This window comes from Sinocyclocheilus anshuiensis, unplaced genomic scaffold (genome assembly GCF_001515605.1).
Source record: "Sinocyclocheilus anshuiensis isolate Anshui unplaced genomic scaffold, SAMN03320099.WGS_v1.1 scaffold204, whole genome shotgun sequence".
Taxonomy (NCBI): domain Eukaryota; kingdom Metazoa; phylum Chordata; class Actinopteri; order Cypriniformes; family Cyprinidae; genus Sinocyclocheilus; species Sinocyclocheilus anshuiensis.
Window position 1 is genome coordinate 312,743 of NW_015557064.1, and position 18,795 is coordinate 331,537.

The 18,795-nt window shown below is 36.1% G+C and overlaps 1 protein-coding gene across 9 annotated transcripts in view; it reads left to right on the forward strand.

The window, feature by feature from the left end:
* LOC107676606 (KH domain-containing, RNA-binding, signal transduction-associated protein 2-like) overlaps nt 1-18,138 on the forward strand; it is a 68,935-nt gene extending 50,797 nt beyond the window's left edge. Inside the window, exons 7-13 of one of the 9 annotated variants that reach the window (XR_001632756.1) lie at nt 7,089-7,171; nt 7,284-7,342; nt 9,779-9,865; nt 12,328-12,375; nt 15,585-15,690; nt 17,580-17,670; nt 17,953-18,138. Coding sequence is in view for 5 of the 9 variants with exons in the window: in XM_016471186.1 (XP_016326672.1) it covers nt 7,089-7,171; nt 7,284-7,342; nt 9,779-9,865; nt 12,328-12,350 (252 nt within the window). In the remaining 4 variants the exon portion in view is untranslated. Of the gene's footprint in view, nt 1-7,088; nt 7,172-7,283; nt 7,343-8,026; nt 8,069-9,778; nt 9,909-12,327; nt 12,376-12,973; nt 13,020-15,584; nt 15,872-17,579; nt 17,671-17,952 lie in introns of those variants that run through there. The other 8 variants (XR_001632758.1, XR_001632757.1, XR_001632759.1 and 5 more) reach the window with 8 other exon arrangements.
* Nucleotides 18,139-18,795: the final 657 nt, after the last annotated feature.

The following is an 18,795-nucleotide window of genomic DNA, read 5'->3' on the forward strand; positions in this document are numbered from 1 at the left end:
TGTGCACAAGGTTATTTTTGAGAATTCTCAGCCAAGTGAATGTCAAACTCCAACTTAATGAAAAAAGCAATATCTCATGGATTTGTTTCCCTCTGAGCTTTTGCCTAATGCAAAAGCCCTTTATGTGCAGCTCTGTGGCAGATTGGTCTGTCTGCATAGGGAAATGTTAGAGTACATACTCATTACCAATGTGAATTGAGTTTTGCTGGAGAGCCTCTGTATTATGGGAGACATGGAAAACATGTACATATTTCTGTGAGTAATTGGATCTGCGGTAGGCAGGTGGAGGTAAGAGGACTAAGAAGTGAGCAGTTCACTATAGGAACATATTGTAATTTACCTTTCAAAATCTAACCTTGCCAATCCTAAACCTCGGGATTATTCTTAGACGTTGAGAATTCCAGAATGTGTATATATATTTGTGGAAATATATAAGTGTATATATAAGTATATATATGACTATGTCAGGTATATATATATTTTTTTATATATATATTATATATTACACACAGAGTGATCTGAATCTGAAAACTGTATCTTGTATTACTTATTCATATTTCTTTGGTAAGAATCATTTCAAAGATTCAATGTCTTTCTGAATCATATTACATTTGTGTGATTAACATAACAGCAAAAGGTTATATTACAGTAATATCAAACAATCATGTGAAGGTTTGATGCTGATATACTATAGTCAAATTAAAACTTTTACTGAAGTGCCTAAGATAATGAATTCTTATACATTATACTATGGGGCTTTTGAATTCTCTAATCTGATTGGCTGACTAACGATCTAAGGTTTGCAATTATTTTCAGGGAAACACATCACAGCTAAAGTAGTTCCAGGCAGGTCTTGTTCGCATTACATGTTCATATCACTTTGCCAAATGATTTGAGTTATTTCAAAGGTCCTTACAGCCGACGACACTGACCAAGCTATTAAATATAGTAAACAATAGGATAAAAACAACAAATAATTTCCATGTTTTTGCCACAAAATAACGTTTTATTATGTGCAGAAAGCACATACTCTATTTCTCCTGCTCGCTCTCCCTTACAAACACACACGTATACAATACAGACACACACCAGCACAGAAACGTGTTGTCTGACGATTTTATCAGTAAAATAGTTTAGCAACTAGCAAGGTAATAACGGCGCTGTTCTTGCTGCTGACGAACACTGTTGAGAGACCCACAGACTCAGGTAATTCACACACACTTAGTATCTCTCTCTCTCTCTCTTTCGAATAGGTTCATTATTAACTGCATTAGTCTGCAATCGATGGCTCAAGTCTCCATTACTAGGTCTAAAATTACGTTTTGGAATTAGCTATGAAAGCGTGGGTTGAGATGCGTAAGAAATGAATCCTACACTCAAGAGCGTTTTAATCAGCGTTTCAAGCGTCTTGAGGTGTGGTAACCATAGTATAAGCAGAATAATTAACTCCTCGGGTGTGCATTATTTTCTAATAATTCAATGGCCCATCGTCAGTTATTGCTTGCTTATTATACAAAATTCTTATACATTAAGCTAACCTGTTTCAAATATGAAGTGGTTTAAAAAATACAATAAATTATTGATACCAGTTTGTTTGTGTGTGTGTGTGTGTGTGTGTATAGCCTGTTTTTTTACTATGATTAATTTGCTGTCTGCTTTTATATAAACTGTCATCCAGGTTTAAGATGTATAAAATGAAAGACACATGAATATCCACTGTTGTGTGGCAGCGTTCTGCTCTTTTTGTTGGTGAGGATTTGAATCCAGTTAATCACAGCTCTTATGTATATCAGCCGAGCCATGCCAGACTGCCTCCTCCTCTCCCTCTCAGCACAACAGCTTTACTCAAAGATCACAAGTGCTTTCTCAGAGGGCTCTTCACTCTTCTACAAACCAGTCAGACACTCCTCTATGAGCTGACGCCCCTTTTCTTCCCACAAAATAAACAGATCTCGGAATGTGGCTTAGTAGAATACTAGACTGATATCTGTGCTGTAACATTTCAAAATAATATGTTCAAAGCTGCTTGTTGATTGTTAATTATCCAATTTTTCTTGTTTGTTGGCCATTGTTTGATGTTAAAATACTTTTTCCTATACCAGCTTAACATGCAGAGTGCTTGTAAGTCATTTGTAGGTTGAGTATGCTGAAAAGTGTAAACACTGACGCTCTGTGGTGCTATCAAACCTTTGTTTTATTATTTGATTATTGTTTGAATATCCTGACCAGTCCAGCATAACAACAGTGTCTCAACCAATGGATTTAGTGGTTTAGGGCAGAGCTATCTGTTTGTCTTGACCAATGGCAGACAGGGGAAAGGTGTTTGAGAACAATAATTATTTTTCCAATTCTGTTTGGTAACACTAGTAATTTACTCACCCTCTTATCCTTAAACTCACAAGACTTTCGTTCATTTTTGAATCACAAACTAAAATATTTTTAATGAAACCTGAGAAATTTACATCCCACCATTGAAAGTACATTCCTGCCAAACTTTAACGCTTTAAACAGCGTCAGTCAAGCATGTTTGTTTTTCCATTTACTATATTTGATGTGCTCTATGTACTGTATGTGCATTTATAAATGTTTATATGTGAGGGTGAGTAACTGATGGTAGCATTTTTATTTTGGGGTGAACTAACCGTTTAACCCCCTCACAGTTTTCTTTTTTCTTGTATAATGTACTGTTTTAATGTAACTTTGAAAACTAATTAAAAAAAGCATGTAGAATGCCTTCTAAGGTCAAAACCAGCTCACTGTGGATAAATAAATGAAAAGGGTCAATCACTGTGAAAGAAGCCCTCGAGTGTCTCGGATAGTATCGCAGTAAACCTCTTACGCACACAATCACACACCACTTCACATGGCAAAAGCCGATTCATGGTGTAGAATAGAATGTTGCGAAAAGGCTTCACTCGCACTATTTCAAAGCAAGGATCTCACCACGGCTGTAATTGTTTTTTAACAATGGGCTCGCTTACACCGCTGACTTGACATTTCTGAGGTGAACTAATTATTGAAACAGAATTCTTCATGCAGAACTCCCTCGTTTAATAAAACAGATGTACGACATTCACCTCGAGAAGAAGTTTAATAATTTCCTGCTGAAAAGAAGCATGTGGAATGCTTAGAGGCTCAACATATTAGTTCATGTCTGAGAGATGCCTATGAGTGTAACAGGGCTGACGAGACGAGAGGCGTGCGGATCCATGTGCAAGCTTTATTTCAAGGCTGACGAGACGAGAGGCGTGCGGATCCATGAAAAACTCTATCAGAAGACAGTCTGGTAGATCCGCATAATGTGCTATGGGAAGGCAGTTAAAAAACTGGGAAAAGAAGCACTTGAGCTTTTACTGTGAAAATATCAAGGGGGATGAGCTGCATGTCATTACCGGTTAAATTGTTGTTTACAGTACACACAAATATCAGCCCTTATGCTTTCTATGAGCTATAGTATATTTACTGGTCAGTGATTACTGAATCAGAGAACACTGGCTATGGCTATCACAGCTCCTTGTCGTGCATGAAATAACGCCTATTAAAATTTATTGCAACATGATTAGCAAATGCGCAGTAGATTGCTCCGTTGCAGGAATTGCGGCTTCTGAAGGTTAGAAGTGATAGCCTACTTGTCTGTCATCAGCGTACTGAATTAGTTCTTTTATTTGGGTGAATGTAAAAGTTTATGTAACAAGTAATATGTGCTCCTATATTTCTACAGTGAGATCTTTGGCAATAAACAGTCCTAGTTCATCACATTTCTGCTGCCACTTTCTTAGTACTGGCAAACAACTGTGCTTTCAGGCAAAGCCAGTGTTTTCAGGATAATCTAAACTGTTATTTTAGTTCTATAAATATTCATGTGGTTTTTCTTGGGTTGGTGGAAGGTGCCTTAAAGATTTCCAGTGAGCTGTTATCATATATGACATGTCAATTTGTTGGTAAGTGGTAAGATCTTTTAATTCTTTGTGGGGAAAAATAATATAAGAAATTAAAACCTGACTCCTGGCCATAGACAACAATTTGCTTGATTAAATTATTTGAGATATTGTTTGCCTATATACAGACTGTGTAAATTTATCCTGAATATGTGATGATTTCTCTACATGCAGAGCAACGCATTGTAATTGATACATTTGCATGAAAATGTAAAGAGAAACTCAGAGTGCAGTTTAAAAAAAAAAAAAAATCACAATAATTCCATGCTGTTAAGTTTAACATATATTAATATAATAGTTATTTTACAAAAAATTCCCATACCAGGATGACTAAATTCCAATTAAACTCATGATTCTAATTTATTTAATATACAGTACTACTTAATTGTTGTCATGTATTTCCTAAAGGTTGGCCAACTGGTTTCGACAAGTGAATTTTTGGTGCAAACACAAACACAGACACCAATGACACGAGTTAAAATCAAAACTCCAGTTGAGTCAGTACACTGGTTTTTCCACCTTCATTCTCCTCTTTCCAAAAATCTGTGGTTAACTAAATATAATACTTAATTCATCTAAAGCTATTAGTCACTAATCACCATGATATGAAATGCAGTTTCCCTTTAATATAAAATTGATGTGAAATGAAATCCCATTTTGATTATGTTTGAAAGAATTATGCCTCCTTTGAACGTTTGCAACAATCAGAACGGACCATTAAATAGATATATGTCCTGTTGGATGTCAGTATATTTCAGACTGCTCCATCCTGTCTGGCCTATTGCCCATGTTGGCTCATACTTCAAACTGAAAATATTAGCCCTGAAAAATTGGTTGAGAAACAAGTGGTAGACAAAGAGCCCTCATTCAATAAGCAGACGGAGCCACAGACAAAAAGCATTTTCAACCTTTCATTTCCCTTTGCTGCTCTCCAGTGAGGAATCATATTCAGTTGCCGTCCCACACAGAGATCAGTCACTGTCAAGAGGTGTTGGTGGTTGTCAATTGATAATGAAGCAGAGTATTGAAGACCTTTGGCTGTCTGCTGTATTAATTACTCTTGCAGTGCTCTCTACCACTTGATTTATTTGCTGTTAGCTTGCTCAATAGGACCAGAGTTAATTGCTCTTTCAAACGAGTGTTGAAATGTAACGATCAAACACCATTAACTAGAGCTTGCTCGAATTATGCACAGCTGCTTGTAAGTGCATGTTAAAGTCAAAAAGGTCAGACACAAGGACCTTTTAAATAGCACTTTGTTATTAAACTAAGTAATATCCACACAGTGTTTGCAAGACCTCTGTATACTAAAGTACAAAGTAGTTTTTGCAATTTCATATAGATGTTTGAATGTGTTTTCATATGTGACTATTGTAGTATGTCTTGCTTCTAACTTTTTGATGTATATCTTTAAGGAATAGACCTTAGTCAGAGTAGCACCATATTTAATTTCTGTCAGGAAAATGGGGCTGTCCAGTGCATTCATTGAATTTTATTGTTGTTTAACAACATACCGACATAGACAAAAACTCTGTAAAACAGTTTTGAAAGTTGTGATTTGATTAAAATTATACAGTGCGTGCCATTATAAACAATGTAAATCTATTCCTCGGAGCCTAGTTTTCATCCACACTAAATTTAATATAGCGTCTAACCTGACTAAGGTCTGTAGTTCACTCACCCTCATATCTTTTCAAACTTAATTTTTCTAATTTTCTTTCTGAATCAAACAATTCACTGAAAAGATCATAGTCATACGGTAACAAATGACATGAGGGTGAGTAAATAATGTCATAAATGTCATAGCAGACAAAAAGGACACCTCTTCATTTTTGTGAGTGTAAAAATGAAAGCTACTCCTTCCACTCTTGATGAAATGACCCTATTAAATGGGTAGGTCAGTCACTCACTGTTCTGCTAAAATGTATTTCCTTAGAGCGCTGTTGGTATTAGAGTGATTGACATGTTCTGAAATATGCCATTAAATAGTAAAACATGCTGCCTCTTCTATACGCTGCTGCTTAAAATATGCATAGCACTCTATCAAGAGGACATGTTAACAAACCGGTCAATTAGTGGGAGAGGACAGAACCCTGACCCTATTAGCACATGGAAAAACTAATAGAAAGTAAACTTGCGTGTTAGATCTCCTGAACAACTTAATCCCTGGCATAATCCGTAACTTTAATTTAGTCTAATCCTTCTTCATACTCATAAAACTGGACTGTTGTGCAGAATTTTAATGTAAAGGGAATAGACAGGGTCAAAATAGCTGACAGATTAGCTCTAATAAAAAAGGGAAGCATTTTCAGTTAGCCTGTCTGAACAACAAAATGGAAACCATAGATGTTATGATGTTATGATAATTATTTAGAGTTTCCCCAATAGTTAGTTGTTTTAATCAATGCATTATAGTGTCATCACCACAATATTGTGTATTTAGCACAGGATTTTGTTTGAGATTAATTTTAATTTTATGATGCTGTATATCTTCTACAGACCAAAAAGTCTGAATCTCACAGACACACACATTTTAATAGTCATACAAATGTGCTCCATTTTGTTTATGCAAAATAGAATGTCTTATTTTTGAAATATGAAGCTTCTGTGTGATTCACCGCTGTGTTCTTTTTACGTTTATTATCTGATGTCCCTTTCAGATGCTTTTTACCAAAAGATTCTTATGTGCTGCTGGATTTCCATCAGGCCAAAAATATGTGCTGCACATTCAGTATGTAGAATAGAATAATTCATTTCAATATCAATGTAAGCTTAAAAAAAAAAAGAGTAAGAAAAAGTGAATGGATGACACGAATCATGTACAGTAGGATCTCCTGAACATCTCATCATGAAGTTTTAATCTGTTTATTGTTTCTTTTGTCTTTAATACTGGACCGACCTAGGCATTATCCACTTGTCTTCAGACATGCCAGATCAGACAATTGTCACTCATTGATCAATATTTTCTGTTGGACATGATTCAGCTGTGCCAGTCCTCCACTTTGGGAGTATATTTATTAGAGAAATCCTATTGCAGTGTAATTAAACATTGATTTTTCAACCCTAAACAATTAGAGTGCTGCTTTGAGACAGATTCAGTCCTTTAGCGTCACCCTCTGTGATTATTCTTTTGTGTTTCTATGATTTCAGGGATATGATGATGGTTATGATGGGGAATATGATGACCAGAGTTATGAGGGCTATGATGACAACTACAGCAACAAGTCGAAAAGGTACACATTTATTTTCAAAAGACATTTTGTCACAACATGATCTAATTGATGCATAACTTTGGCTCTAAGAATCTGTCAAAATGTCTCCTAAGAATTAGTTTTACTCCTACAGTGGCTCAGAATATTATGAATATGGACACGGTAATAATGATGAAGCCTACAACAATTATGGTAAGAATCTGATCTACAGTTCTTCTAAAACAGCATGACTTTCATCTCAAACTTTTTTTTCTTTTAGCTTACTAGGAAACTATTAGTATTTTAGGTCAACCATTTTGAATGGTGCACCGCAAAGAGAAACATCCTCTTTGCATAGCAGTAGTTCACATAGCAGGCAGGCTGAAACTCAGTCATGGCACATTGCCCACACCAGTGAGAAACCTTTTTGCCTCATTCATTTTCCATATATGTTAAATGTTTCAGAGCTTAAAGTAAGGAAAAACACCTAGCAGCATTTGCCAGTTGTTAAATCACCGAGGCCCAGGGCACAGCAGCTGCCATCCTACCTTACTAGTCTGCTTCAGGGCTTGGGTTTTAAGATGCACTTGAAATCATGGACTAGAGCCAGTAGAGAGCTGGAGGCGTTGCTGAGGCCCACCAAGAGAGTCAGAATGGCCTTTCAGCCATTACTTTGCCTTTTGAATATGTGCCCTCTCTGGATTACATTTGATGCAGTATTCCCTCTGTTCTTGGCATGGATTGTTGTTTTCCACTGATACCAGTTTCCCATTGTATACGTACTTGCTCATCTGCATTGTGGCAAATTGTGCAGTGGAGTGTCAAAGTGTTAACAGGAATGATTTGATATTTTGCCACTTTTTGACTTGAAACCAAGATTTCATTGTGTTATGAAAGGTTTTGCTCGTTAGGCAGTCAGGATAATATGGAAGTCCATTTCTACCTCAGAGTACAAAAAAAAAAAAGGTAATTGCAAATTTGTATCTCACAATAGTGACTTTGTGTCATATTTGTCAGTTCCTATTGCACACCGTGTCTGTAAGTCTCACAGTTGCAGCTTTGTTTGTCACAGTTGTTTGGTTTAAAAGACAATTAATATTCAGTCATATTATTGATTTAACTACACTGTTATTGCACTACACTATCGGATAAGAATTTGAACTGAATTGAGCTGGATAATGACACTATGTTTGCAACATTGACACTTGTATTAAACTGAACTGAAACAACATTGAACTAAACAGAGCTGAATAATGACACTATTATCTTCTAGGTTCATAATTGATGTTATATTCTTGCTGCTTTGAACAGTTGTATGAAGCGCTATATGAATAAATGTGACTTGCCTTTGTTTCTTATAATTGCAACTTTATTTCTCACAGTGTGACTTTATATCCTGCAATGTGGCTATTTCTAACAATGTGACTATTTATCATAATATGACTTTATTGTGCCGTTATTTCTTGAAATTGTGACTTCATATCTCAAAATGTAACTATTTCTCACAATGTGACTATACCTCACAATTTTGGCTTTATTTCTCGCAATTGTGACTTTTTGTTGCAATGTGACTTCACACAATTGCGACTAAATTTTTTGTAAATTTGTATAAAATCTCAAAATTGTATGACTTTTTACAGTATATCAAAATGTGACTTTTTTTCCCACAGTGTGACTATATCTTGCAATTATGACTTCATATCTCACAATGTGACTTTTTTTCTTGCTTTATATATGAATTATTTTTTGCTGTTTGACAATTTGATCTCACAATTGTGAATTTATTTATGTGACTATATATCTCACAATGTGACATTATTTATTTTTTTACCTGATGTATTTTTACTCAGAGGTGGAGACAGGCCTCCATAAGATTGTAATGATCAGAGATAGTTTTTCAGTGAGGAGGATGTAAGGGAAAAACCTATTAAATATAATGTGAGTGAGGGAGGGCTGTTTGTGCGGTAGTGATCATTACACAGAATATCAGAATAAAAGGGATTTTGTCATGATGTATAATGTTTTTCCTCCTTTCTCTGTGAAACGGTAGTTAGCAACAATGAAGGTTAAGGCTCTTTGCCCTGAAGGCAGGCTGATTGTTTCCTCAATGGCCCAGCGATCACACTCAGAGAACCTAATGGAGCATCGGCTCCCAACACATACTGTATTTAAATGACAGCAGGGTCATACTGTGAGCTCAGCCAGGAGTTCATGCCTCATCTGCTCTGCCTTTGGTAACTGATAATTAGGGCAAAGTGACATTGTATATTTCTCAAATCTACGATAATGTACCGAGGCGAACATGCAAAGCCCTAGATGGGATGCGGGAATGGAGCTCTAAACTAATTATTGAAATGTATGTGTAAGATGATCAGCTGGTGCTCAGTTTATAATTTTGTAATGCTTAAAACAAAAAAAGCATTAAAAACGGCTAATGTCACATGGAATTACTTGGCCGTAGGATATCCGTTCCCTGATGAATCGTCATAGCATTGCATTTCAGCCACTTAAAGAGGCTCCTCTCCTTTGTAACATCTACATTTACTTGTGTTAAATTCCATTTTTTCTCTCAGTTATTTTAAATGAAGCTTGTTTTACCTGTTAAAAATTAGTTCTGCCTTTTTTCCTGTTTAATCGTTTCACTTTTAGCAGAAGAAGACTGGATATCATCGCGGCCCAACCTCAAAGCTCCAGCATCAAGACTTACTCGAGGGGGCTACAGAGATCACCCCTATGGTAGATATTAAAGGTGCTCCAGATCATGTGACCTCCATACAACGCCAACCTTATTAGCTAAGGAACCGTAGAGACGTTGTCAAGTCATTTTGTGTAATAATAGATAAGCTACATTTAATAGAATTAAACTTTGTTAAATAATTTTTAACATTAGCTCTAAATTGTTCATTGACTCTTGTTTAGTCATTTAAATGTTTAACATGTTAATGGAAATCGACTGTTTAGATCAATAAATTGAATCTTTTTTAACACACTCTTTAAGCTTCAGCTTATTAAACAATAAGTCGGACTGACTTGTCTGCGCTAACGTGACTCTGAGAATGATATGGAGATTCAGGAGGTAAGAACGTCCCAATATTCCAATAAGATGTTCTAAGTGCCTTCAGTCTTTGGTGTTAACCACTGTAGCCAATGTGAATATGGCTGATATTCACACTTTCATCACTCGCAGGAGTGAATGGGATCCAGTTAAAATGCTTTATCTCTGCTACTTACAGTATATTTTCCTCTTTTGCTATTTATGTTAATGAACATCAGAAGGCTGCATTTGTGTTGTAATACCAATGCTTTTAAATATCAGCACTATTGAAGGCCCCATAGAGACCTGATAAAGGTGCTCCAGATCATGTGACCTCCATACAACGCCAACCTTATTAGCTAAATAATATAAAATGGGGTTTTTAAGTGATAGGCCAATCTTGTTTTTAAATTCACACTAACCTTGGGGGCTACATGGTCCCTTCTTTTCTTATCTGAAACTGTTGACTTCTTTGTTTGATACTTTATGAGCTTTATTCTGGCCAGGATTTGGCAGTGTACTTTTGTCATTCCTTTAGTTTTCCATTGTTTGTCCCCCAAATGTAAAGCATGGAATTAGCTACACATTATGCTTCCCTGACTTTGGGAACCTTTGCGTTAAGACAAAAATGTATTGCCAGAGTGGAGAGACTCATTTTGTACATAACATCTTCCTAATACTTCTTGATTTGATGATGGTAAATACTGAGTTTGTATATTTAATTTTGATATCAGTATTGGGTTTGAAAGCAATTGGCTATGTATGTAGCCACATCCAAGTGCTTTGCTTTGTGTGTAGCTTGTATTTGTACATAAAAATGTAATAAAAAGGATGTAAAGCGCCTTGTGCAAGCTTCTCTAAATAGGTGATTATAATTGTTAAACTTGTGTTGCTATAATTTGTTAATAAAGATGAGATCATTTTTGTAAAATTAGATTAGGTACGTACTTGTCTGTAGTACTAAATGCCTGTATGACCTGAGGAAATGGATAATATGTTTTTTTATAGATATCTATTTAACAAAGAAAAGCCACAAAAAGGAACCGTAGAAACGTTGTCAAGTCATTTTGTGTAATAATAGATAAGCTTAATTAATAGAATTAAACTTTGTTAAATAATTTTTAACATTTAGCTCTAAATTGTTCATTGACTCTTGTTTAGTCATTTAAATGTTTAACATGTTAATGGAAATCGACTGTTTAGATCAATAAATTGAATCTTTTTTAACACACTCTTTAAGCTTCAGCTTATTAAACAATAAGTCGGACTGACTTGTCTGCGCTAACGTGACTCTGAGAATGATATGGAGATTCAGGAGGTAAGAATGTCCCTATATTCCAATAAGATGTTCTAAGTGCCTTCAGCCTTTGGTGTTAACCACTGTAGCCAATGTGAATATGTCTGATATTCACACTTTCATCACTCGCAGGAGTGAATGGGATCCAGTTAAAATGCTTTATCTCTGCTACTTACAGTATATTTTCCTCTTTTGCTATTTATGTTAATGAACATCAGAAGGCTGCATTTGTGTTGTAATACCAATGCTTTTAAATATCAGCACTATTGAAGGCCCCATAGAGACCTGAACTCTTTTTTGTGACTATTAGAACGGAATGCTGACGCGTATTAAGACTTCGAAAGGATGACTAAACGTTAAGCAGGTAACCCTAATAATAACTCTAATGTTGCGAATGCCAGTCATAAATTAAGTTATTTATACTTCAAAAAGTAAACCTCCCCTCACTAACTCCAAATAAATGCCTCGGCCCTCTAAATCCGCTAATAAAGTTAACTAGTGACATCAAAAATGACTTACTAACACATAAAACAACACAATTAACAATCCATCTTTTAAAAAAAGCTAAAACTGATCTTTAATACCTGACCAGCTAAACTAAGCTTTTTAACCAGACACGCTGAAAAAGATGGTTGCTCTCAAATCATATTCTGCTCTGACAGCTTTTGTCCTGCCCCACAAATTGGTTTACTTTTTTGATAGTAACATATGCTTTGTCAAACTGTTTTCAATCCATCTGTTATTCGTGCATGCGAGTGTACGTTTGTTTTGACTTGTAGTCTCACTCATTGTCTCTTCTTCATTTTGTGTATTATACTTATAGCACCTCAAAATCTATATCCTAAATTTGATGTATCCTTCCAACAGGTGCCAGTCTCTCTGTGAGCTGAGATGCAGTGGATTGAATCAGACTGGGTAAGCTTCAAAAGTGTCTCTAAACAAAAAAATTGCATTCAGATACAGTTTAGGTGTATATTTGTTTTTTGCTGGAGTTTATTATGACTTTTTACCTGATTTTTATTATTATGGAAGACCATACATCCATCCATTTTCACCCAATATAGGCAGGGAAACCTATATCCTATATAAAACCTATACCTATAACCTATATAAAAAAAATATGGACTATGGAAGTCATTTAGCATAAATCTGTCATGCTACATCAGAAACTCCAAGTATACACCTATATGTATCACAGAGCTGTCTTAGAGCAAGACAAAACAATAAAACAAACAATTTTTGTTTCAGAGTGAGGAGCATGTACTAATGTTTTGTTGTGACAGTACAATTAATAAACCATTTAGCAAGTAACACAAACATCCTATTGGGATATAGCTTGAAGACAGAAACCCACTCAGTATGATATAGACTTGTGACACTATGCACAGATTAATTGCACACACCACTAAAATATTAAGGAGTGATTGTTTGACCTCGAGTGAAATGTGGCCTTCAGGAACAATGCTTTGAATATTTGGGTAATTAACATTTTTTTGTATTAAATATGCTGCAGGAGATCCCCGCATGTGGAGCATAACAGCAACAAGAGACAAAAACACACTATTCTTTGGGACTCATTTTGTTTGGTTTATTTTTTTATTTTGCTAAGGCAATTAGGTGCATCAGAAACAAGCAAAAATGGAAAATCCATTCATGCAACATTTTCAATATCGATTCAAGCTTTTTTTAAAGCTTGGGTCTTCCAAAATGCATATATTAGTCATTCTATTAATTTTGACCATCGTCGCATTATTTTGGTTCTCTTGATAGATGGAAGTCTTTTGTAGAGGTCAGCCATGTTTTATAGTCTAATTAAGGACAAGACAGGGGCATGCTCAAACAGATGCGTTTTTTCACACAGAGAACCATTTGTAAGCCAACAAAGGATGATTAAATCACTGACGCCTATCAGATGGCTTATTTGAGAATGGAAAGGTAGATTAGAGATTATTCATTATTTAAATAATATGATATTATGATTTGTGGACTGGTATGACTCTGTATGGCTTTAGGCTTGCTAATTAAAATAGGCATTGTCTTCTAATCAGTGGCACACAGGTGGCGATTTTGCCATTTCACAGTATTGCCTTCGGCATGAACATGTCAGCAGAGGATTTTGAAGCTTGGATGTATATCTCATTTGTCTTTATACACTGCTCCACGGTGAAAGAGAGTGCATGAGGTCTGATATTTTGACTGCAAATGTGAACGTGGTTAATATGAAAAAAATATCAGTTTATGACTGATCTCACATGTGCTGTGAATTAATGAGACTTATTAGTAACAAGCAACCAGACTTTTTAGGCTGTTAAATCTGGTCTTCTGTGATTCATAATGCATTTTCTTTCTGCAGTGAGGAAGAATACATTTATGATGACAATAACAGAATAATCAACCCGTTCTCATCAGTCTGCGTATAAATAACACGACTTTACACTTTCTAATTGCGTGTAATGCATACGCCAAATGCCAATTTTGCGTGCATATGATACGCCAATCCTTCACATTAACTTCGGTGGAGAGCAGATGCGTCCAAATACCACGCGTCATCTTCAGCGACAGTGACGTCCCCAGCGAGGCTCAGTTCGTCCAGTTAACCTGATGGCGTACACCTTCAAACAGGTAAGGGCAACGATCTCTTTTTGTAATGAGATCATGTGGTTAACGGTATTATTTTAATTATTTCAGTGTTTCTGCATCATGTTACATGGGGTCATGTGTTAAAATGGTAGCGTATGCGTGTAAAGTCGTGTTATTTATACGCAGACTGATGAGAACGGGTTGGATTAATGCATGATGCTTTCTGTTGGGTGTCTGTACTTCACACGCAAGACATTCGGTTTGCTGTCATAACTAGTGGAGTTTCCATCACTGTTGAAAATCACTGTTGTTTTCTATGACAAGTTGGTCATCACATAGAGAGCAAGAGACGGAGATGGAGAGTCATTTGAAAGGGCTTTAGAATCGTTATCACATTTCTTTCACATAGTAGGAATTGTGTGTAAAAAAAAAAATCACAGTCGTGCCTCAGAGAGCAACTTTTAATATAGCCATGATATAAGGATACTTTCACAACAATACAAAAGCGGATAAAGAGGAAAAATATAAAGAATATCAACATTACCTAAAATTTAAATCAAACATATAAATATGCAGATTTAACCAGCTCAAACACAAGGATGAATGTTAAAATTATTTTGTTAGGCAGCATGGTGCTTGAAGATGTTACATGCTGGTCCCGTAATTCAGTTCCTTTGGGCTTAACACAGCAGGAGAGCAGACAAACAAATGTTAAGGACACAGAGCTCTTAACTGTACAAAAAGATAAATTTCTTAGCGGTGTTCAGACCTTTGAAATGTGGGATGATGAGTCTGTTGGTCTTTTCATCTTTTGAAATGTGGTATTATTTTAATTTATACCCCTGTGATTTTGATATCATACAATTTAGTGCCTCAGTTAAAGCCATTATACTGGAATTAAACTGACTTTTATGACTTGGGCTTGAAAGAGTGCATGAGCCTCGCGCCTATAGCCTCTTCAGAGGATCCTTCTTGAATGAACGTGGATAATGGAAAGAGACCAGGTAATCCAGCCTCCATTACTTTTCCAAAACCAATAGTCAGCGCAGACGATGTAGAGATTTGAAAATAAATCCACTAAATTCTTTTAAATGAAGCTTGTAGCTTTTATTTAAGCCTGAGAATGTAATGTGAGATGTAATCATTTCCTACTTCAAGCCATCGGACAGTCAGCATGGAGGAGAGTGAAAGAAGATACAGCTTTTCTTCAGTAGATCATGAATCATAAACGGCGTATAAAAATCTTTAACAAACAAAACACCCGAAACAACTGAACGTCAGGCTATTCATTCTTCAACAAATACCAGTATGTCAGACTGTGGTCATATTCATGGTCATATTCATGTCATCTATCTTCAGGCAAGATTTTAGACGCTGAGGAGGGTATGTCTGTATCATCAGCAGCTTCCCCAGCACCAGGTCCACCCACATATCCAGCTCTATCTCTGCCTTGTATGCTGCCAAGAGTAGGATATCCCTTCCCAGCCTCCCCTTAAACATTTCATTTGTTTAACCTGAGTAACATCTCTTCCCTGCCGTTGCAGGCGCTTTGCAGTCGATATGTGGAGCATACTGATAAAACCAATCAGTGAGAAGTGAGAAGTGAGGGGGAAATGCTTATAAACAGTGTGTGCAGATGCTGTATGCCAGGTAAGTAGTGTGCTTTAAGAAACTGTAACCGCACAATTTAAACATCCAATTACAGAAGCCACACTTCCTTGAGAGGATAGATGCAATTTCGTGTTACATATATAGAGTATCGTTTATACCTGCCTCTTACAAGTGTACAGAAAGCTTAGTGAAAAATTGCCTTTACTTAAAATAGCTAACGGTATATCAAGTTATACAACAGTTAAATGCCGTTCACAGTAAAGATGATAACTATAATGATAATTAGAACTATAAAGTTTTAATAATTGTTCTAATTCTGTGAGAATAGCCTAGTCCACATCACAGCTATTAGGAGGAACGATATTGGTGGAACTTTAATTTTTGGGTTACCTTCGCGAAGCCTTGAAATTTAAGATTATTATTATTATATTTACTCATATTAACATCTTGTTTTCTGGACTGTTAAAAAATATTACACTTGCAATCATTCTTTCGGTCTGAATTTCAGCACGACCCACTGCCGTATCACAGCTGTGCTTCGAAACCACAGCACTCTTAATAGTGCGATAATCAAATATTCAATTCAGCATGCGAGACGCAATGTAATTATCCTTTAGTTTTTAATGAATCTCAATTAGCAGTAGTCCCACTCTTCTCATTATAGAGAACATTTAATAAACACTCCATATGCTTTAGGAAGACATGCATTTGTGACTTATTCTGTCTCCTCTAGTGAAAATCACACTCGTGTAGTCCCTCCTGAGCACATCACCTGGAAAATGCAGCCATGTTTGCATAGCATCTGTTTACTTTTGGTGTTCGACTGATTAGTATTATGGGGGTATAATGGATTTCAGCATTATTCGTGCTGTTTTGGCAGACACATCGCACCGAGCCATTCTCATGCTGAGCTTATAACTGTGAGCCAGGGGCCACATTCCCAGAGTGCCTAGCACCTGTTTGTCAATTCAGAATACAGCGTGCCTTGCTGTTTTCACCTGTTTTCTTGTAATCAGTTTACCACTCACCCATCTCTTCATCTGCTTAATTCTTCGCAAATTACAGCTGTTTTAAGAAGTTAGTTGTTCTGCTGTGATTCAAGGACATTTGAAAACAAGTGATTAATTTAAAACTTTGAGTGAAATCTTTGTGGAAATGGCGATTGAAACAAGGAGATCAATAATAAGTGGAGAAATCCTTATTATTGTATGTATACTCTATGTTGCTTATGTCAGAATATGCAACTAATTTTAAATTGGCCATCAATGGAGAAATTATTTTTTTAGACTCCATTATACACTCATAATATTAATACTAGGTAGTTATGGCATTCCTAACATGTTAACCAGCCAAACCTTGACAAACCTTGATTAAATGCTCCACTGCTCATAATGCATAGTACTGTTTGTATTTATAATTGTATTTCACATATTCACATTATGATTCACAACAAATTTGAGTTAGTCTCAATCTTGCCTTTTTTTTGGCTATGCACCAAAAGCAGTGAAGATTATGTTATGATTGAAGAGTCAATTAATGCAGTCAGACTAAAAATTCAGAGGTTTGACAGTGATACAATGACACCCTCTGCTTGCAGGAGTGCACTTGCACTCTCTTATTCTCTGCCATTATGGTAACACTATACACACTTGGCAAGTCGACTGAGGGATTTGTTCTGGAAACCAAAGATAATTGCAGGGATTTAGACAACAGCATCCAACTGACAGATGCTTGTCAATGTAACTGGGCTTTCTCGAGGTCACTGCCAACATTGCTTGAGATGTGTTTCAGCCCACAGTTTATGAGCTGTCTTACGTGTGTGTGATAATGTTCTTGTATTGGCAGATGTTGGTGGAAACTCAGACTTAATGGTGTGAAGAATCCACAAAATGTTTTTTTTCTCTCTCTCTCTCTTCTTTCCCCACCAGTGTTGAGAACCCATTTCCATGGATCTGAACAGAGCTGATCTTGACAGAACATCACTGCAGGGCACAGATGACCACTGCGTATCCATCTTGTGTAAGTCACTGTAAAGTCACACTTGGTTTGTGACAGATGGGAAAGGACGGCATGAGAAAGCTTTTAGATACTGCAGTAAAATAAAATAAAAAACACCGGTTGATCACATCAGAAATAAAAATTAAATAAATGGTGCTTACCGGCTGGTATGTATTGACGTAGAATATAGAGCTGATCTAGTCCTGTAATATAAGCCTATTTTTTCCAGTTGAAAAGAAACATTATGAGAATTTGTCTTTTTGAGTGACACTAAGTTAAGAATGTTTTTATTGTCTTTTTCAGCTAAATGAAATCTGAACAGTGTCATATGAGATGGACCTCACCCTGGATTGGCTTATTCAGATCACATAGAAGGTCCAAGCAGATACATTTCTTAAGCTGTATCACATCCCGTTTGAATTCTTCAGAGACCCATAAATTCAATATTGCATTATGGTGGTCAGAAGGCATGCCACATATTGTGGTATAATATGAGGCTATGTTGATCTTAACATTGTTTTCAGGTTTAAATCCTTTCTTATGCATAATGCTATGCTGCATTTTTTGGTAATATATCCTCTTTTCACTTAATCTTTTTATCCCACGGGACAAAAAAAAGGACATAATTGGATTAAATGGCCGTTGAAGATGGAGTATATTTTGTCTAAGTATGTCATCTCCGCTATGTCACCTCATTGACAGCTAAATGGGAGGGTTTAACGTGGTGCATGAAATCTTGATAGATCTACAACCACTTGCAACTGAATACTTATAAATGTCTTTATGCAACAAACAGTTTTGCTTGTATTTTTGGTGTTATAAAAGCAGCTTGTTTCTGTGCTTTCTGCCACTGTGACATCTGTGAGCATATGACTCAGTTTGCTCTGCATATGTCATTACTAGCAGTGTTGAAATACAGCACAAATTACTCATCAGAACCTGTGCTTTCAAAGCCTGAGGCTTCAAAAATGATTTACCAGTAAGACAATACATACAGTAAGTGAATTTCACACAATTGCACATCATAATGGAAATGTGATGCATGTAATCAAAATCCAGTGCATAAATCTTTAATGGAAAACATACTCTCATTAATGCTTTGAGATCCTCAGCTGAATGTGTTTTTGAGCTTTTTCTCCTTGCAGT